Source organism: Mobula hypostoma, chromosome 1 (assembly GCF_963921235.1).
Source record: "Mobula hypostoma chromosome 1, sMobHyp1.1, whole genome shotgun sequence".
In the NCBI taxonomy this organism is placed as follows: Eukaryota; Metazoa; Chordata; class Chondrichthyes; order Myliobatiformes; family Myliobatidae; genus Mobula; species Mobula hypostoma.
The window spans coordinates 213,142,609-213,165,377 of record NC_086097.1 but is presented as its reverse complement, the minus strand read 5'-3'; the positions used below and the strand labels follow the sequence as shown (position 1 = coordinate 213,165,377).

The following is a 22,769-nucleotide window of genomic DNA, read 5'->3' as shown; positions in this document are numbered from 1 at the left end:
AGGGCAATGTTATGATAGTCATAGGGGATTTCAATATGCAGATAGATTGGGAATATCAGGTTCGTGCTGGTGGATCCCAAGAAATGGCATTTGTGGAATGCATATGAGGTGGCTTTTTAGAGCAGCTTGTGGTTGAACTCACTAGGAGAAAGGCAATTCTGGATTGGGAGTTGTGTTATGAACCAGATTTGATTAGAGAGCTTAAGATAAAAGAGCTCTTAGGAGACAGTGATCATGATATAGAAACACAGAAACATAGAAAACCTATGGCACAATATAGGCCCTTCGGCCCACAAAGCTGTGCAGAACATGTTCCTAGCTTAGAACTACCTAGGCCTTACCCATAGCCCTCTATTTTTCTAAGCTCCATGTAGCCATCCGGGAGTCTCTTAAAAGAACCTATCGTTTCTGCCTCCACCACTGCCGCCGGCAGCCCATTCCACGCACTCACCGCTCTCTGCGTAAAAAAACTTACCCCTGATGTCTTCTCTGTACCTACTTCCAAGCACCTTAAGACTATGCCCTGTCATGCTAGCTATTTCAGCCCTGAGGAAAAGTCTCTGACTGTCCACAGAATCAGTGCTTCTCATTATCTTGAACACCTCTATCAGGTCACCTCTCATCCTCCGTCGCTCCAAGGAGAAAGGCCAAGCTCACTCAACCTGTTCTCGTAAGGCATGCTCCCCAATCCAGGCAACATCCTTGTAAATCTCCTCTGCACCCTTTCTGTGGTTTCCACATCCTTCCTGTAGTGAGGTGACCAGAACTGATCACAGTACTCCAAGTGGGGTCTAACCAGGGTCCTATATAGCTGCAACATTACCTCTCGGCTCTTAAACTCAATCCCATGATTGATGAAGGCCAATGCACCATATGCTTTCTCAACCACAGAGTCAACCTGCGTAGCAGCTTTGAGTGTCCTATGGACTCGGACCCCAAGATCCCTCTGATCCTCCACACTGCCAAGAGTTTTACCATTAATGCTATATTCTGCCATCATATTTGACCTACCAAAATGAACCGCTTCACACTTATCTGGCTTAAACTCCATCTGCCACTTCTCAGCCCAGTTTTGCATCCTATCAATGTCCCGTTTTAACCTCTGACAGCCCTCCACACTATCCATAACACCCCCAACCTTTGTGTCATCAGCAAATTTACTAACCCATCCCTCCACTTCCTCATCCAGGTCATTTATAAAAATCCCACAAAGAATAGGGGTCCCAGAACAGATCCCTGAGGTGACCGACCTCCATGCAGAATATGACCCATCTACAACCACTCTTTGCCTTCTGTGGGCAAGCCAATTCCGGATCCACAAAGCAATGTCCCCTTGGATCCCATGCCTCCTTACTTTCTCAATAAGCCTGGCATGGGGTACCTTATCAAATGCCTTGCTGAAATCCATATACACTACATCTACTGCTCTTCCTTCATCAATGTGTTTAGTCACATTTTCAAAAAAATCAATCATGCAGTCACATCCACAAAAAATTCAATCGGAGGGCATAAATGAGTGTAGTTGCTATTATCAAGCAGCAGATGCTTATGAACCTGAAAGATCTGAAGGTAGATAAGTCACCTGGACCAGATGGAGTACACTCCAGGGTTATGAAAGCTGAAGAGGTTGTGGGGGCTTTAGTAATGATCTTTCAAGAATCACTGGATTCTGAAATGATTCTGGAGGACTGGTAAATTGCAAATGTCGCTCCACTCTTCAAGAAGGGAGAGAGGTTGAAGGGAAATTATAGGCCAGTTAGCTTGACTTCAGTGGTTGGAAAGATGTTGGGAGTCCATTATTAAGGGTGAGAGTTTTTGGTACTTGGAGGCACAAGATAACCTGGGCACAGAGCATGGTTTTCTAAAGGGGAAATCTTGCCCTACAAATCTGTTGGAATTCTTTGAGGAAATAACAAGCGGAATAGACAAAGGAGAGTCAGTGAATATTGTTTATTTTGTTTTCAGAAGGCCTTTGACAAGATGCCATGTATGAAGTTGCTTAACAAAATAAGAGCCCATGGTATTACAGGAAAGCTATTATTAGCATGGATAGAAGATTGGGTGACTGGTAGGAGGCAAAGAGTGAGAATAAAGGGGGTCTTTTCTGGTTGGCTGCTGGTGATTCATGGTGTGCCACAGGGGCGGGTGTTGGAACCTCTTCTTTCACATTGCATATCAATGATTCGGAGGAAGGAACTGATGGCTTGGTGGCCAAGTTTGCAGACAGTATGAAAATAGCTGGAGGGGCATGCAGTGTTAAGGAAGCAAGGTGTCTTCAGCAGGACTTAGATTGGGGACATGGTCAAAGAAGTGGCAGATGGAATATAATGTAGGGAAGTGCATGGTCATGCATTTTGGCACAAGGAATAAAGGTGTGGACTATTTTCTAAGTGGGGAGAAAATTCAAAAATCAGAGGTACAGAGTAACTTGGGATTCCTTGTGCTTGATTCTCTAAAGGTTAACTTGCAGGTTGAGTCACCGGTAAGGAAGGAAAATCCAAAGTTAGCATTCATCTTGAGCGTACTAGAATACAAAAGCAAGGATGTAATGCTTAGACTTTTTAAAGCAGTCATCAGACTGCTCCTGGAATATTGTGAGCAGCTTTGGGACCCTTATCTAAGTAAAGATGTGGTGGCATTGGAGCGAGTCCAGTGGTCGTTCATGAGAATTATGCCAGGAATGAAAGGTTCAATGTATGAGGTGCGTTTGATGGCTCTGGGCCTGTACTCGCTGAAGTTTAGAAGTATGAGGGGGGGATCTCATTGAAACTTATTGAATATTGAAAGGTCTGGATAGTGGTTATGGAGTGGATGTTTCCTATAGTGGGGGAGTCTAGAACCAGGGGACACAGCCTCAGAATTGAGAGATGAGATGAGGGTAAATTTCTTTAGCCAGAGGATGGTGAATCTGTGGAATTGATTGCCATAGGTGGCTATGCAGGCCAAGTCATGGGTATATTTAAGGTTCTTGATTCAATGGTTCTTGTATCAATGGTTAGGTGAGAAGGCAGGAAAATGGGATGAGAGGGATGATGACAGATCAGCCATGATGGAGTGGCGAGGGCAGAACAGACTCAGTGGGCCGAATGTCTCATTCAGCTTTTGTGTCTCATGGTCTTGTGTTCCAATTCATGATGTTGTTGTTTTGGTTTTAAAACTAGAATCTGCATTCCAGCTTAATAAATGTATCTTATTTCTAGTCAGTGACCTAGTGTTTTGTTCATAACTGAGATGTGGTGACATACTGTAGACAAAACAAGTAATGAGATTCAGGTTCATTACGTGCAATATACAAAAATCAATGGAACATGTGAATATACGGCAGTTCATTTGTGGCTGTGTGAATGTCTTATGTTTTATGTACTTACATTTTCTCACTGTTTTATGGTAAATGTGTATTTTTATTTGACACAGATTGGAAAGGAGCATGTGGGTCTAAAGGCAGTCACAGAAATCCTTCAGGAAATTCAATACAAGGTAAGCTATAGATTACTTCCCTGCCAAAAGAACAAAAATATCTTGTAATATAAATTTGACAGAGGAAGTTAGTGCAGGCAACCGGGGTTTATGTGTGCAAATATGATGGAGGAAAGTGGCATTTAATTGGGCAAGGAACAAATTACGTAAAAAGTTGACGTAATAAAAATCCAGCTTGAACTATGTAGGTCACATAGCCTACTGCTGTGTGACCTACTGGAGAAAGAGCATATTTAACTGGCTCTGCTTTGATTTCAATAATTTTACTGTATCTTATGCTCATAATAGCAAACTCACTTGTCAGTGATCCGCTCATACATAATTCACTGAGCACAGTGAAGTATCTACAGTGGCTACTGATCAGTTCGCTCTTTCTCAGGCCACAATAAATCTGGGCAAACTAGCTTCCACTGAAATGACAGATGATACACCAGAAAGGAATACAATCTGCTGCACATCAATTTTATATTGTTTTTCTTATTCCTTTGCAGCCAAGGTGTACTTTTGAGTATAATCACATTTGTGAGATAGGAACTGCAGCATTTGATTTGTCCACAGTAGTATCCTAAAAACCAGCAGTGAGCTCATTACCCAGTGAGCAGAATTTTTTTGTTTAGTGATGTTGGTTGAGCAGAAAATGTAACCCATGCTCTCGAGGATACACTTATTAGTTCCTGATTTGATGCCTCATGTAAGGAACATCGTCTCTGACAATGAACCACTCGGTCAGGATTGTGCTCAAAACCCAGGATCATAGAATAGAAGTTTTTTTTAAATGGGACAGGATATTTTTCTTTCAAGATGTTACTGAGCTGTGGCCCCCATTGAGACCGTGGCTCAGACTTTGTTGGTTTTTAAGTTCATAGGGATGGTTTTGGGGACAGAGAGAGAGAGGAGTTAAGTTTAGGGACAGGGTTATGGAGGTCAGGCCTCCATTCCATATTCCGTGTTTAAAGGCCAGGGACGTGGACGGGTGACGAAGAACGTCCTCAGTCCAGACCTCTGCTCTGCACTCAAACGCTTTGCGAGGCATAAGGGTGTGGCTGGTAGGCGCATCTGGATTTTGTGGCCCCCACCATTGTCTCATACCATGGTCGAGGGAGTTTGAAAGTCAATTGGTAGTCTGGAAGTTGAGGCCTGGGGTTTGAAGGCTGAAGGCCTGTCTGTGTGTGAGGGAGGAAAGGGGCTTGTTTTGCTGTTGTTGTCTTGTTGTTTGTGTTTAGTTTTGTTGTGTTCTGTGTTCTGCTGAGCATAGTGGTGCCAGAATGTGTGGTGGCTCTTTGGGCTGCCCCCAGCATATCCTTGGCTTGTGTTGGTTGTTACTGCAAATGGCACATTTCACTGTATACAGTATGTCGATGTTCACATGATAATTAATTAAATCTGAATCTGTGAAATGGGACTTAAACATACAACTCATCACATGAAGTGGAAAAAATGCTTAGCAACAGCAGATGCTTATCTGCCATAAAATGTTACAGACAACTCCATTCCAAGAAATATCATATTCATCTTGCAACTAGTCATTTCCTTTATGCTTACACTGGGGAAGTACCCAGTAAGATAAACTTGCATCACATGCTGGAAGACTTGCTACACTCTCCTAGCAAAAGAAAGCATTGGATTGGAGAAAAATTATTGTTTTTGTGGGACCAAATAAGTATTTCTTCACTGAACAAGCAACTGAAGGATCCCAACACTAACATGAAAGTCCAAAAGTTGAGCTCAATAGTTTACTGACATTCTATGAAATTCACTGCCATTTATGATGTCAAATCCACATGTATTTAATGTCATGTTGAACCTGTTTTATTTCAATGGAGAAGAAGAATTGTGATGGTTACTTTAGATTTTCAACTGTTTATTTGTTTTAATGGCTTTAAGTTTTAAATTTTAAATACTTGCATATCTTCAAATCAAAACCATTATTTTAACAAATATCAAATGTTATGCTTTTGTCAGTGGGGTGGGGGTTGGAGTGGGAGAGGCTACTGAAGGTGAAGCTGACTTGTTCGCTCGCAAGTTCCCTACTGGGGGAATCACAGAATCTCACTGTTGGCCAGATGATGTGCAGGGACAGTCAGGGTATTGCACCTGAGTGAAGTTGTTGAGAAGCTGGATTGCTACAGGAAAGAAGCTTCAGAGATGATGTGTAGTCCTGGTGGTGATGGACTTGTAGTGTCTCCCTGATGGCAATTCGGAGAACAGGTGACTGCTAGGATAGGTCTCACCAGCAATGATTTTTTTTCAGCTCTTTTCTTCACTCTGGTGATGAACTGGTCTTTTAATGTCGATAGCTGACAGCCAATGATCTTCTCCACTGAATGAACCACCTACTGCAACCTGAATTTGGAGAGGGAGGATGTAGCGGGAAACCAAACGGTGATAGAGGTGGTCACAACACTCTCAATGATGGCTGAATAAAAATTCATCAAGATACGTCCTGAGATGTTAAGCTTCCTAAGCTGGCATAGGAAGAGTGTTCTCTGCTGGTCTTTCCTGGTGATAATTGTAACGTGCATGTCCCACTTCAATGTATTGGTACTGGAGGTCTCCAGGATTTTGAATGACTCAACCATGGACACGGCCTCGCCATTAATTTCCAAGGGAAGCAGATAGGGGGTTCTCAGCAGAAGTGAATCCTCAATTCCATTGCTAGTGTTCTGCAGAATGTGATATTTAATGATGTTTTGAACCTCAATAAATATGTATTACACAATATGCTAATGATCCCCATTCAAGTGAAAATAGTTTCAAAAGCACGTTTTCTTTTCATTATTTTTCTTCTGAGGTACCTGTAGTCATTTTCTATCCATGAGTCATGCAAGGATGTTATTGATTGGAGCTTTTTGATGGATCCATTGGGATTATCAGTTTTAAATAAATTGGGTAGTGAAACTTCCTGTGAAGGAAGAGTATTGTGAATTCTTCCCTAGGAGATATTGATGTCCATGGGACACCAGTGTAGAAATTCTTTTAGTGTTGGAGCAATTTAGCATTGTGTTTAGGGAATGGATGAATCTTTGAATGTAGTGGGATTGGATTACAGTGGAACTTGAGGCCTGGGGTTTGAAGGCTGAAGGCATTTCATTTTCTCACTTCAGGATAATTAAGACAAGACCAGATGCAGATTGCCTGGTATCATCAACGTTCTATGTTGGTTTGGTTGGAGGCACTGTGGTTGGGGATAATTAGGGATATTTGTGAGCTGGCAGATATCTTTAGAGGGCCAATAAGGAAAACCCGTGGAAACCTATTCAGAAAGGCCAGAATATATACCATAAACTTGTGTGCAGAATGGATGAAGATCAAATAGAAAATAATACATTATTTAAGTGCAAAGGGAAACTGATCAAATTTAGTTATGTGCTATTTTTAAGGCCGTAAGACATAGGAGCAGAATTAGGCCATTTGGCCTGTCGAGTCTGCTCCACCATTTCATCATGGGTGGTCCATTTTTTCTCTCAGCCCCAATCTCCTGCCTTCTGCCCATAACATTTCATGCTCTGACCAATGAAGAATCTATCAACCTCTGCCTTAAATATACATACAGACTTAGCCTCCTGTTTGCCTGTGGCAACAAATTCCAAATATTCACCACTCGCTGGCTGAAGAAATTCCTCCTCATCTCCATTCTAAAAGGACGCCCTTCTATTCTGATGTTGTGTCCTCTGGTCTTAGACTCTCCCACCAGAGGAAGCATCCTCCCCACATCCACTCTATCAAGGCCTGTCACCATTTGGTAGGTTTCAATTAAGTCACCCCCCCATTCTTCTAAGGTCTAGTGAATACAGGCCCAGAGCCATCATACGCTCTTCATATGACACGCCGTTTAATCCTGGAATCATTTATATAAGGGAGAGACTAGATGTGCCAGAAATGGAATAGACATAGTCAAGGCTGCTTTCAACAATGATAGAGGGGAAACTAAGGTTGAGTTAAGATGAAGTCCTTTTAAAAGCAGATGCAATGGAGATGGTGACACTGGCAGAATGTAATGGACTCTTTATGAAACAGGGTGGCAATCATATAGCTGTAAAAATCAGAGTTTATGGTTTATGTTGGTTGCTAAACCATCCCTCAATGGGTATCAGATATTTAAAGAAGGGATTTGGAAATGGACCTTAGGTTTTCTTGGCTTCTGTCTCTGGACTTCAGGAAAGATGGGGTTGAGTGAAGAGGGGTAAGATTTTGCAACAAACGGTCCAGTCACATATCCTGTGAGCATTTTCTCTCAGGACAATTGAAGGATAATTGAACTATATCCCAGATGGAATTGACATCTTTAGGCGAAGAGGAAGAAAGGGTGCAAATGAACTAACGAATATATCCATATGGCAGTTGGATAGTACTTTTACAATAAATTTTATGGATGAATTTTTAAAATAAAGTGAGGGAGAATTATTATGAGATTATTTAGATTTGTTTTCAAATGTTGGCCCTGAATTATGAACTGTTAGGAGATCAGTGATCTCATAGAATTTTTTGAGGATGTAACTAGTAGAGTGGATAGGGGAGAACCAGTGGATGTGGTATATTTGGATTTTCAAAAGGCTTTCGACAAGGTCCCACACAGGAGATTAGTATGCAAACTTAAAGCACACGGTATTGGGGGTATGGTATTGATGTGGATAGAGAATCGGTTGGCAGACAGGAAGCAAAAAGTGGGAATAAACGGGACCTTTTCAGAATGGCAGGCAGTGACTAGTGGGGTACCGCAAGGCTCAGTGCTGGGACCCCAGTTGTTTACAATATATATTAATGACTTGGATGAGGGAATTAAATGCAGCATCTCCAAGTTTGCGGATGACACGAAGCTGGGTGGCAGTGTTAGCTGTGAGGAGGATGCTAAGAGGACGCAGGGTGACCTGGATAGGTTAGGTGAATGGGCAAATTCATGGCAGATGCGATTTAATGTGGATAAATGTGAGGTTATCCACTTTGGTGGTAAGAACAGGAAAACAGATTATTGTCTGAATGGTGGCCGATTAGGAAAAGGGGAGGTGCAACGAGACCTGGGTGTCATTGTACACCAGTCATTGAAAGTGGACATGCAGGTACAGCAGGCGGTGAAAAAGGCGAATGGTATGCTGGCATTCATAGCAAGAGGATTCGAGTACAGGAGCAGGAAGGTACTACTGCAGTTGTACAAGGCCTTGGTGAGACCACACCTGGAGTATTGTGTGCAGTTTTGGTCCCCTAATCTGAGGAAAGACATTCTTGCCATAGAGGGGGTACAAAGAAGGTTCACCAGATTGATTCCTGGGATGGCAGGACTTTCATATGATGAAAGACTGGATCGACTAGACTTATACTCTCTAGAATTTAGAAGATTGAGGGGGGATCTGATTGAAACGTTTAAAATTCTAAAGGGATTGGACAGGCTAGATGCAGGAAGATTGTTCCCGATGTTGGGGAAGTCCAGAACGAGGGGTCACAGTTTGAGGATAAAGTGGAAGCCTTTTAGGACCGAGATGAGGAAAAACATCTTCACACAGAGAGTGGTGAATCTGTGAAATTCTCTGCTACAGGAAACAGTTGAGGCCAGTTCATTGCCTATATTTAAGAGGAAGTTAGATAAGGCCCTTGTGGCTAAAGGGATCATGGGGTATGGAGAGAAGACAGGTATAGGGTTCTGAGTTGGATGATCAGCCATGATCGTACTGAATGGCGGTGCAGGCTCGAAGGGCCGAATGGCCTACTCCTGCACCTATTTTCTATGTTTCTATGTTACTTTGTAAAATTGGTTCCATTGAACTCATTAATATTGAACCTCAGAAGTAGATAGGAGCACCTGAATCCCTATCTCATAGTGTGTTTACAGCTATTAACTCTGGGTGAATTTCTAAGAATATATCTTAATTTAACTGCTGTGTGAATTTTTTCCCTGAACCCCTATCTCATAGTGTGTTTACAGCTATCAACTTTGGATCAACTCTAAGAGTGTATCTTAACTGCTGTGTGAATTTTTTTCTAAATGGTAATGTGGCTCTTTTTTTTAGGGAAAATTGAAAACAATTCCTTGTTTTAATCCTAATACACTACTTCCTGGTAAGTTTTCATTTATAATATTTAAAATATAATTCAAATTAATAAAGAAATCAAGCGAGGCAATTTGTACAAAGTGAATGTCTCCAATTTCTAATATTTTGTAAATGCTTTAGATCCGCTCCTGAGAGACTACTGGGTATATGAAGGATCTCTGACCATCCCACCATGCAGTGAAAATGTGACCTGGATACTATTCCGATACCCTTTAACAATCTCTCAGTTACAGGTATATAATGAATCAGAACATTTCTAGAGCTTTATCTTTTAAGTAAAGGTTACAGCCTTAGTGCTCTACCACCTGCATGGATTCAAAGTAGAGGTCAAAGATGAAATAGCTGATATTTTTTCAACTGCAGCTATGTGATTATTGGGATTAAACAAAGGAAAAGTACCGTGTTAGTTTAGCTGGTAAATGTCATTGTTTCAAGTTGTGTAATGAAGCAAATTGCTTATTTAGTTTCAATTTTGGACATAACTTAAAAATAGGGCTTTTTAAGTTTTAACTATGTATGACTGAAATGAAATAATATTCAAATTATTCTGCAACATTTATCTGGATTAGAAATAATTTGTAATTAATACCTTTTACAACTTCAAAATATCGCTGATGCTTTAGAGTTTGCTCTTAGAACTTAGGATTCATGCTGATGCAGAACAAGGTCCCATAACACCAATGAGATTCACCAGCTAATAGTTTATCGATGTTACAAACATGAGAAAATCTGCAGGTGCTGGAAATCCAAGGCAACACACATGAAATGCTGGAGGAACTCAGCAGGCCAGGCAGCATCTATGGAAAAGAGTAAACAGTTGACGTTTCGGGCCAAAACCCTTCATCAGGACTGTTTACTCTTTTCCACAGATGCTGAGGCCTGCAGTTTCATTGATGTTAGCCTGTCAAACCATCAGGGGATAATGCTTGCATTTTTTTGAATGATTCAACGGGATATTTTTAGCTCACTTTGTGAGGGCAGATTTTTAAATGTAATTTAGAAGTGACTGGCTTTCATCGAAACCATTGACAAAAATGAACTCCACAACTCAACAAACAGGTACATTTGAATACATTCTTTTATCAACCTTGTGTAAGTCAATGAATTCTGGTGTGCCCGCAGCTAATGGTCTCACTTTACAGACTCTTTATCTTGTTATTTCATGCTCTCGTTATTTATTGCTATTTATTTGTATTTGTATTTGCACAGTTTGCTGTCCATTGATCCTGTTTACAGTTACTGTTCTATAGATTTGCTAAGAATGCCCACAGGAAAAAGAATTTCAGGGTTGTATGTGATGATATGTATATACTCTGATAATAAATTATACTTTGCACTTTAAAATTTCATTTTTGAAGGTTATGTTGGGCTGTTTCCCAGAGAATTTGAAAAATAATTTCACATCCTTCTCTTATAAATTTCTTTCTTAAGATATCAGTATTTCAATTTCATTCCAACCAAAAATGTTTGAATTCTGGTTATTTTTTGGTGCAAAATATTTTGAACTTTTATGATCAATATTTTAATTATACTTTTCTGGCATTTGATCCTATGCAATACATCGGACCAGATTGCTGTGACTGGAGGTTTTATGGTTCAGAAGTATGGAATACACTAGATGGAGGCACAATTTGGTTCCTTGCTCCATTCCATAACTTATTGAGTTGATAAATTAGATTTATTTCCTAGCTGATTCCACACCTTGTATAAACTATAGCTAGTTCTGTTCATTCATTCATTAAAGTTACTTGCTTTCCATATATCACTATTTTTTCAATAACAATAAATTATACCTTGTGTTTTTTTAGTTTGTAATTTCAATTATTTAAATCAACTTTAACTATTTTTAAATGTCTTTCATCATTGACATCAGAAAACAGGCCATTGATGACAGAGGCTGTTAGAACATTACTGGAGAAAGAGTCTTCGAATGTGTCAGCATTTTAAGCCCACACTGCTCACAGGACGGTTGAAGTGAGAAGAGGAGATTGCCAGGGTGAGAGAGGTCTTACAGGAAATGGACAGCTGGTGGAGAGGAGGCTGGTTTTTGAGGTAGCCTTAGCAGTGTTCAAGACTCTCTGAAATATTTTGCGTCCTTGCATAAAGCAGTTGCTATACCAAGTTGTGATGCACATAGAAAAGATGGTTCCCATGGTGCATCTGTAAAAATTGGTGTTGGTTATCAGTGATAAATTTCCTGAGCTTTCTGAGGAAGTAGAGGTACAGGTGTGCTGTATTGGCCATAGCATCCATGTGGTTGAACCAGGGCAAATTGTTGGTGATGCTTACACCTAAGAACCTGAAGCTCTCAACCATTTCCACCTCAGCCCCACTGATATTCTACCTTGTTTCCTGAAGTCAATGACCAGCTCTTTTGCTCTGCTGGCATTGAGGGAGAGTTTGTTGTCTTGACACAAGGCTAATAGTAGGATTCTTAGGAGTGTGGCAGATCAGAGACATAGATCTTGGGGGGTCCATATCCCAGTATTCAAAAGCTGCTGTGGAAGCTGATATGGTGATTAAGAAAGCATATGTTGTGTTGGCCTTCATTAGCTGGGGGATTGAATTGAAGCACCAGGAGGTAATGTTGCAGCTCTATAAAACTCTGGTTAAACCATACTTGGATCTTGTTTTTGGTCCTGGTAACTTCATAGGAAGGATGTGGTAGAGAAGGTGTAGAGGAGATTTACCAGGATACTGCATGATTAAGGAGCATGTTTTATGAGGAAATGTTGAATAAGCTAGGGATTTTCTGTTGCGAGTGAAAGAGGGTGAGGGGGGATTTGATAGTTGGATATAAGGGGCATTGACAGAGTGGACAGCCAGCACCTTTTTCCAAGGGTGGAAATAAGAGGGTGTAACTTTAAGATGATTGGAGGAATGAATAGGGGATATGTCAGATGTAGTACACTGCGGTACCAAGAGCCTGTACTGTGCTGTACTTTTCCATGTGCTATGACACATACCACTAGGGTCTCTATCACTTTCCTACACTCCTTCTCTTTAGTGTTTGAGATCCATCCCACTGCTGTATTTTGAAAGTTGCATGGCGCTCTAGCAGCTGATCATGGATGAAATACCCTGGTTAAGATTTTTACTGCTATGCTGTAGGTATTGCATTTTAGCACTTCTGTAAGAGGCTTTGTTGCTCAACTTAGGAATGTTGTGTCAGCCATTCAGGATGGTGGAATTGAGAGAAGATTCTAGAGAATGCTGGCTGGGCAGAGAGGTTTTTGTGAAGGACACTGGTGTGGGTTGAGGTCTTTTTGGCGAGAGCTGGGAGAAGTCGGGGTGGAAGATGGCTGAGGATGCTGTCCACGTTGCACAAGATGCTTTGCACCAATGAATGGCTTCAAGGAGGAAGAACCAATATTCCCGTGGGAGAGCCCGTTTGTTCAAGATGGATTTCAAGCGATATTCGGAAGGTGGTGTGTGCTTTCACGCAGACCAGGGGTCCAGCGCGTGAGTTAAAGAAAACTGCAAGATGAGCTCCAACTTATGTGCATGTTTGACTGTTTAGTTATGATGGCCCCTTTTGTTACTTTTTCCTTTCTTATGGTATGGTATGGTGTGGTATGGCAATTGTCCCGTATCGGACTGCAAAGTGTGTGGTGAAAACTGCTTAGTAGATTATCGGCACCCAATTGCCCACCATTGAGAACATCTACCATAAACACTGCCTGGGCAGGATGAAAAGCATTATCAGGGATTCATCTCACCCTAACCATGGACTTTTTACTCTCCTCCCATCCGGTAGGCGCTACAGGAGCCTCTGCTCCCGCACCAGCAGGCACAGGATGAGCTTCTTCCCTGAGGCTGTGACCCTCCTGAACCTCTCATCACAGCGCTAAGCAGTATTGCATCCGTATTGTACTGTCTCAGTACTTTTATATTTGTGTGCTGTAGCACTTTTTTATTCGCAGTTATTTTGTAAATAACACTATTCTTTGCATTTCTGGTCAGATGCTAAATGCATTTCATTGGCTTTGTATCTGTACTTGGCACAATGACAATAAAGTTGAATCTAATCTAATGTAATTTAAGCTAACATTCTTAAATATACCTTCTTTATAATTGTATGCAGTGTACAATCTGTTATTTCTTGCCTACAGGCAATTGCAAGGGGCAGTAAATCACGCAGCATTCACACAAACCGGGGTTTGGGTGGGCAAGACATCCCAACCACAAGGGTTTGGCGGGACCAAAGCCGTATACACCCTAGACATACGCAGCCTGCGAAAGGTGGTTTTCTCACCGTGGAGGCCGGTGCCTGTTAGTGAGGGGCTAACGAGTTGCATTCCCAGAAACGTTCAGTGAAAGGGGATTTCACTTAATACAGACTGTCATTTGTATATTATAGTGTTGGTAAAAACACCATGTAGTGTGATGCTGCCTCCAAATGATACGGGTATGAACCATTGGAAACCCAATCGTGGCGCATTTCTTTCACAGTTAGATTAGATTATGAGGCCACTCAGTCCTCGATTATTGACATTTAGAAATGCATGCATTAAGAAATGATACAATGCTCCTCCAGAGTGATATCACAAAAAGAACAGGACAAACCAAAGACTAACACTGACAGAACCACATAATTATAACATATAGTTACAGCAGTGCAAAGCAATACCATAATTTGATAAAGAGCAGACCATGGGCATGGTAAAAAAAAGGTCTCAAAGTTCTGATTGACTCCCGGTAGTCCCGATAGCAGGTGGCAAAAGGGAGAAACTCTCCCTGCCGTAAACTTCCAGACACCGACAACTGCCGATGCAGCACCCTGGAAGCACCCGACCACAGCCGACTCTGAGTCCGTCCGAAAACTTCGAGCCTCCGACCAGCCCTCCAGTACCAGGCACCATCCTCTGCCGAGTGCTTCGATCCCACCCCGGCCGCCGAGCAACAAGCAAAGTCGAGGACTCGGGGCCAACTCCTCCGGAGATTCTGGATCACACAGTAGCAGCGGCAGCAAATAAGGCATTTCAGAAGTTTCTCTAGATGTTCCTCCGTACTCTCACGTCTGTCTCCATCAAATCAGGATTGTGCACGGCACCCTACTTGACAAATAACAGATATCATTCACCGGAGCGGCTGCTGCAAGCTGTGTCGTGCCACCATCTTCTCCTCCTCCTTGGAGGAGAGTTTCCATGGCCTGTAAGGACTTTGACAGAATCTGCCACAACCCATGTATTTCTGAATTCCCAGAATGTGTTAGAAGAGAATATGTTACCTGCCTGTCAAGGTGGCCTTCAGTACTGTTTGGGAAACTTTTTAATTTTCTGATTGCATGATTTTATGACTTTAAATTCCTTGGCATTATCATATCAGAGGATCTGTTCTGGAATCACCGTGTAAGTGCTATCACAAAGAAGGTACGACAACACCTCTACTGTCTCTGAAGGTTGTGCAAATTTTGCATGTCCTCTGAAACTTTGACAAACTTCTACATTTGCACAGTGGAGAATATGCTGACTGGATGCATTATGGTCTAGTATGGAAACACCAATGCCTATGAACAGAAAAGACTACAAAGGATCGTAGACACACCCCAGTCCGTCATAGGCAAACCCTCCCGACCACTGAGCACATCTTTAAGGAGTGCTGCCACAAGAAGGCAGCATCTATCATCATGGACCTCCACAATCCAGGCCATGCTCTCTGCTCACTGCTGCCATCAGGAGGGAAGCACAGGAGCATTGGATTCCACACCACCAGATTCAGGAAAAGTTATTACCCTTCAACCATCAGGTTCCTGAACCAGCGTTAGTCCTGACGAAGGGTCTCGGCCTGAAACGTCGACTGTACCTCTTCCTAGAGATGCTGCCTGGCCTGCTGCGTTCACCAGCAACTTTGATGTGTGTTGTTTGTCTATAGTTTCTCTGTTTTGCTGTGAATCTCTGCAAGTAAATGAATCTCAGGGTAATATATGGTGACATATTTGTACTTTGGCAATAAATTTGTATATTCATGTTGTCTCTGTCCTTTTTAAATGTCCTGTCTGGTACCAAATCCTCTTTGTTTTGAAAGAAGCAATCCATGGGGTATGGTACACAGTGCTACAGAAAAGGACTAGTAATCCGTAGGCCTGAGCTAATGTTGCAAGAACCCAAGTTCAAATTCCACCTTCTGAATTCAGTTAATAACTGACCTGGAAGAGAATCGTATTTGTTATAGTGATTTTGAAACTACAGGGTTATCTTAACAACCCAACAATTCCCTTCACAGAAAGAAATCTGACCTTGCCCCAGTTGGGCCTCTTTATCACATCAGTTTCCTTGCTGTTAATTTCCCTTTGAAATGGCTTAGCAAGGGAGTCACATCAGTGGCACTAAATCATGGAAATAAATGATGCTGCCTTGGTCAGCCATCTTCTGTCCCAGCATTCTCCAGCTATGGAATGCCTTCAATGCTATTTGCACAATGTACCTCTTGTTAAAGGTGCAGGTTCGCATTCTCAAACTGGTGCTAGCCTCTTGTAGATAATGAAGAGTGTTAAAATACAACATTGAAAATAGTTGATAGCTTTATTCATGATTATAAGATCTTTTAGGACCTCTGCTGGTTTAAATGTGTGCCCTAATTCTATATTGAGTCCTGAGACCTTTCCACTTTTGACCTATTTCTAACTGACACCTTAAAGATATGTAAATATTATTTCAACAGTTGCCCACTTCCTAACCTTGTTATGAAAATGGATTGTTTTCGTTTTACTTTTAACTTAAAAAAAATTCCAGACTTTTTGGATAGAAATTGTTGGAAGTTATGGGGCTACTTATGCTATTATATACACTGTCCATATAAATTAACATGTTGAAGATGCTCAGGCAGCATCAGCAAGGAAGAACCAGAATTAGCATAACAGGCCTGTGGCCTATTATCAGATGGCCTAGCAGGTGGGAGTCTATTTGAGAATGAGGAACAAAAGCAGCTCTGTACAAATTTACCAATACCTCGAAATTGCGCCTAGGATAGCGAGGCCATAAACAAATAATCAAACTAAGTGCTAGGGCTTATTTCTAGAGAGGTCAGTTTAAAAAGAAGGGAAGTTATGTTCAACCATTATTTAGTTACACTTCTGATTACCATATTATGCAAGGATGAACAGATAGTATGTCTTTACTATAAAGAAAAGTAAGCTGAGGGGTGTTCTTTCTTTTTAAATCTTTTTATTGAATAAGTATACAAAAAGGTAAGCCATATAAACATTAATACAATGTTAAAATATAATAAAATTCCAGAAAGTATCAATACCAAAAAAAAACTACAAACAATGTAATTTAAACATAAGAAACCAAGATAACATAATAGTATACTAAATTTTATATATATCAATAGAAAAAAAGAAAAAAAAAACCCCAAAAAAACCCACCGTGCAACTAACTAAAGGCAAAGCAAAGCAATGGGCTAACTTGAAACCAAACAGAGTTAAACTTAAAATCACGTCCTCCATCCCGACCTCCATTAAAAACAGTAAAAAAAAACAAGAAGGGTATATATTACATTAAATGAAAATATCGAATAAAAGGTCCCCAAATCTGTTCAAATTTAAATGAAGAATCATAAAGGTTACTTCTAATTTTCTCCAGATTCAAACATAAAATCGTCTGAGAGAACCAAAAAAAGGTAGTTGGAGCATTAAGCTCTTTCCAATGTTGTAAGATACATCTTTTCGCCATTAAAGTAAGAAATGCAATCATTCTACGGGCTGAAGGGGAAAGATTACTAGAAATTTTAGGTAGTCCAAAGATAGCAGTAATAGGGTGAGGAGAGATATCTATATTTAATACCTTAGAAATAATATTAAAAATATCTCTCCAAAAAGTTTCCAAAGTAGGGCAAGACCAAAACATATGAGTTAAAGAGGCTATCTGCCCCGAACATCTATCACAAAAAGGATTAATATGCGAGTAAAAACGCGCTAACTTATCTTTGGACATATGTGCTCTATGAATCACTTTAAATTGAATTAGGGAATGTTTAGCACAAATAGAGGAAGTATTAACTAATTGTAAAATCTGCCCCCAATCATCCACAGAAATGGTAAGCCCCAATTCCTGTTCCCAATCTACCCTAATCTTATCAAATGGAGCTTTCCTAAGTTTCATAATAATATTATAAATCATAGCCGATGCACCTTTCTGACATGGATTGAGGTTAATTATCGAATCTAAAATATATGTAGGAGGAAGCATTGGAAAGGAGGAAAGTATAGTACTTAGGAAATTTCTAACTTGTAAATATCTAAAAAAATGTATTCTTGATAAGTTATATTTATTAGATAATTGTTCAAAAGACATAAGGGAACCATCTAAAAATAAATCCAAAAACCGTAAAATACCCTTAGTCTTCCAAGTTTGAAAAGCACGATCCGTAAAAGAGGGAGGAAAAAATATGTTACCTAAAATAGGAATCGCTAACCCGAATTGATTAAGATCAAAAAATTTTCTGAATTGAAACCAAATGCGCAAAGCATATTTAACTATCGGGTTAGACACCTGCTTAAGGCGTTTCGAATCAAAAGGGAGAGAGGAGCCTAAAATAGAGCCAAGTGTATAACCCTGAACAGATTGTAGTTCCAATGCTACCCATTTAGGAATAGATAGTATATCCTGATCAAGTAACCAAAATTTCATATGTCGAATATTAATAGCCCAATAATAGAATCTAAAGTTAGGTAATGCTAAACCTCCATCTCTCTTAGCTTTCTGTAAATGTATTTTACCCAGTCTCGGATTCTTATTCTGCCAAATAAATGAAGAAATTTTAGAGTCAACTTTATCAAAGAAAGATTTTGGAACAAAAATTGGTAATGCCTGAAACACATATAAAAATTTTGGCAAAAAAAATATCTTAACTGCATTAATACGACCAATCAAAGTTAAATATAAGGGAAACCATTTAGATGAAAGTTGAGTAATATGGTCTATTAATGGTAAAAAGTTAATCTTAAATAAATCTTTATATTTACAAGTAATTTTAATCCCAAAATAAGAAAAATAGTTATCAATCAATTTAAATGGAAATTTATAATATAAGGGAAGATGTTTATTAATCGGAAAGAGTTCACTCTTACTAAGATTTAATTTATAACCTGAAAAAAAACCAAATTGTGCTAATAACTCTAAAACAGCAGGAATGGATTTCTCAGGATTAGAAATATATAAAAGTAAATCATCAGCATAAAGTGATAATTTATGGGACTTTAATCCCCGAGTTATCCCAGTAATATTTGAAGATTCTCGAATGGCAATTGCAAGAGGTTCTAATGCAATATCAAATAATAGGGGACTAAGAGGACAGCCTTGTCGAGTACCTCGAAAGAGAGGAAAAAAAGGTGAGTTTAAAGAGTTAGTACGGACCGAGGCTACAGGGGAATGATATAACAGTTTAATCCAGGATATAAATTTCAAGCTAAAATTAAACATTTCAAGCACCTTAAATAAATAAGGCCATTCTACTCTATCAAAAGCTTTCTCGGCGTCTAAAGAAATAACACACTCAGGAACATTTTGTGAGGGAGTATAAACGATATTTAACAATGTACGAATATTATAAAAAGAGTAACGACCTTTAATAAAACCCGTTTGGTCTTCCGAAATAATAGAAGGAAGTACTTTTTCTAGTCTATTTGCTAATAACTTAGAAAAAACTTTAGAATCAACATTTAATAAAGATATTGGTCTATAAGATGCACATTGAGCAGGGTCTTTATCCTTCTTTAGTATTAAAGAGATTGACGCTCTATTAAAAGATTCAGGAAGTTTACCAAGTTTCAGAGAAGCCTCAAAAACCCTACAGAGCCAAGGGATCAATAAAGAAGCAAGACATTTATAAAATTCAACGGTAAACCCATCCGGGCTAGGAGCTTTCCCCAAATTCATAGAAAAAATAACATTCTTAATCTCATCCATAGTAATGGAAGTATCTAATATAGAAGACATATCCTGTGAAATCTGAGGGAAGTCTAACTTATCTAAAAAATCATTCATATATTTAGAATCTCGAGGAGACTCTGATTGATTCCACACCACCAGATTCAGGAAAAGTTATTACCCTTCAACCATCAGGTTCCTGAACCAGCATTAGTCCTGACGAAGGGTCTCGGCCTGAAACGTCGACTGTACCTCTTCCTAGAGATGCTGCCTGGCCTGCTGCGTTCACCAGCAACTTTGATGTGTGTTGTTTGTCTATAGTTTCTCTGTTTTGCTGTGAATGTCTGCAAGTAAATGAATCTCAGGGTAATATATGGTGACATATTTGTACTTTGGCAATAAATTTGTATATTCATGTTGTCTCTGTCCTTTTTAAATGTCCTGTCTGGTACCAAATCCTAGCAACACACATCAAAGTTGCTGGTGAACGCAGCAGGCCAGGCAGCATCTATAGGAAGAGGCGCAGTCGACGTTTCAGGCCGAGACCCTTCGTCAGGACTAACTGAAGGAAGAGTGAGTAAGGGATTTGAAAGGTCTGGTACCAAATCCTCTTTGTTTTGAAAGAAGCAATCCATGGGGTATGGTACACAGTGCTACAGAAAAGGACTAGTAATCCGTAGGCCTGAGCTAATGTTGCAAGAACCCAAGTTCAAATTCCACCTTCTGAATTCAGTTAATAACTGACCTGGAAGAGAATAGTATTTGTTATAGTGATTTTGAAACTACAGGGTTATCTTAACAACCCAACAATTCCCTTCACAGAAAGAAATCTGACCTTGCCCCAGTTGGGCCTCTTTATCACATCAGTTTCCTTGCTGTTAATTTCCCTTTGAAATGGCTTAGCAAGGGAGTCACATCAGTGGCACTAAATCATGGAAATAAATGATGCTGCCTTGGTCAGCCATCTTCTGTCCCAGCATTCTCCAGCTATGGAATGCCTTCAATGCTATTTGCACAATGTACCTCTTGTTAAAGGTGCAGGTTCGCATTCTCAAACTGGTGCTAGCCTCTTGTAGATAATGAAGAGTGTTAAAATACAACATTGAAAATAGTTGATAGCTTTATTCATGATTATAAGATCTTTTAGGACCTCTGCTGGTTTAAATGTGTGCCCTAATTCTATATTGAGTCCCGAGACCTTTCCACTTTTGACCTATTTCTAACTGACACCTTAAAGATATGTAAATATTATTTCAACAGTTGCCCTCTTCCTAACCTTGTTATGAAAATGGATTGTTTTAGTTTTACTTTTAACTTAAAAAAATTCCAGACTTTTTGGATAGAAATTGTTGGAAGTTATGGGGCTACTTATGCTATTATATACACTGTCCATATAAATTAACATGTTGAAGATGCTCAGGCAGCATCAGCAAGGAAGAACCAGAATTAGCATAACAGGCCTGTGGCCTATTATCAGATGGCCTAGCAGGTGGGAGTCTATTTGAGAATGAGGAACAAAAGCAGCTCTGTACAAATTTACCAATACCTCGAAATTGCGCCTAGGATAGCGAGGCCATAAACAAATAATCAAACTAAGTGCTAGGGCTTATTTCTAGAGAGGTCAGTTTAAAAAGAAGGGAAGTTATGTTCAACCATTATTTAGTTACACTTCTGATTACCATATTATGCAAGGATGAACAGATAGTATGTCTTTACTATAAAGAAAAGTAAGCTGAGGGGTGTTCTGACTAAACTCTTATAACCATAAAGATTTTTGTTTGAGTGAATGCAGTGAAGATGTTTCCACTTATATGGAAGAGTAAGTCAAGAGACCATCATTGTAAGATAGGCACAAGGAAATCTGATGGAAAATTTGGAAGAAATTTGTTTTTATCTCAGAGGTGAGAATTGGCTGTCATGGAGTAGTTGAAGTGAGCACTGTCAATATGGTAAGGAGTATCTGGGCAAACACATGATGGGGAAGAGAAATGAGAGTTATTAGATTATGAGGACACTCAGTCCTCGTTTATTGTCATTTAGAAATGCATGCATTAAGAAATGATACAATGTTCCTCCAGAGTGATATGACAAAAATAACAGGACAAACCAAAGAATAACACTGACAAGACCACATAATTATAACATATAGTTATAGCAGTGCAAAGCAATACCATAATTTGATAAAGAGCAGACCATGGGAACAGTAAAAAAAAGTCTCAAAGTTCCGATCAACTCCCGATTGTCCCCGATAGCAGGCGGCAAAAGGGAGAAACTCTCCCTGTCATAAACCTCCAGGCGCCGACAACTGCAACCCTGGAAGCACCTGACCACAGCCGACTCTGAGTCCGTCCGAAAACTTCAAGCCTCTGACCAGCTCTCCGACACCGAGCACCGAGCACCATTTCTGTTGAGCGCCTCGACCCTGCCCCAGCTGCCATGCAACAAGTAAAGCCGAGGACTCGGGGCCTTCTCCTCCGGAGACTCTGGATCACACAGTAGCAGCGGCAGCAAAAAAGGCATTTCAGAAGTTTCACCAGATGTTCCTCCATTCTGTCACGTCTGTCTCCATCAAATCAGGCTTGTGCACAGCACCCTACTTGACAGATTACAGATATCATTCACCAGAGTGGCTGCTGCGCGCTGCGTCACGCCGCCATCTTCTCCTCCTCCAGTTATGCTGTAGATTAGGATGGGGAAATATGGCAGGAAGGTTGAGTGGACTAGTTGAGCCGATAGCTCGTTTCTAGGATGGGCATCCTATGTAGTCTACGAGGCTGCACACCAAAAGCTGCCTAATGCGGTTATATTGGAAAAATGATTTTGAAACTGACTTAGACATGATGGTTCTGATGGCCTCCTATCCCATGATTCTTTGCTGTTTCCATGAATAATCAAGTCAATGGAAGGCTTAATGCTGAAACAGCATTTGTGGTACAAGGTCAGATATTGACAAAGTTTGCATTGATTATATTTGCACATCCTGAACAACTTACAGTAGCTTGTCACTATAGCGCTGCAGAGGCACAAGATACGCAAGATATGGATGTAGTAATCATTGGCATACAAAATCAGATTATGCCATTTATATAAAGGTATCAAATGCTTAAAATGATTATTTATTATATATTTTGAAATTTGCTTACTTGTGAATCTGATTTAATATTTTATTCTAGATAGAAGAGTTTAGAAGGGTCCGTTCCCACATAAAGGGAGCAGAACTACCTGAAGGATGTGATGGGATTTTAGGAGACAACTTTAGGCCAACCCAGCCGCTCAGTGACCGAATCATCAGAGCTGCATTCCAATAAGAAACAACAATAATAACCTGAGTCAGCTTCAGGTAATCCTAAACTATTTCCACTACTAACATATTTCA

The 22,769-nt window shown here is 40.2% G+C and overlaps 1 protein-coding gene across 3 annotated transcripts in view; it reads left to right on the top strand.

Moving 5' to 3' along the window:
• The window catches only part of ca8 (carbonic anhydrase VIII), an 87,938-nt gene that overhangs the window by 44,967 nt on the left and 20,202 nt on the right, over positions 1-22,769 (top strand). For all 3 annotated transcript variants that reach the window (XM_063064018.1, XM_063064027.1, XM_063064037.1), the window contains 4 exons: positions 3,415-3,477; positions 9,480-9,528; positions 9,642-9,754; positions 22,567-22,733. In XM_063064018.1, coding sequence (XP_062920088.1) covers positions 3,415-3,477; positions 9,480-9,528; positions 9,642-9,754; positions 22,567-22,701 — 360 coding nt within the window. In that variant the 3' untranslated portion in view covers positions 22,702-22,733. The remainder of the gene's footprint in view (positions 1-3,414; positions 3,478-9,479; positions 9,529-9,641; positions 9,755-22,566; positions 22,734-22,769) is intronic.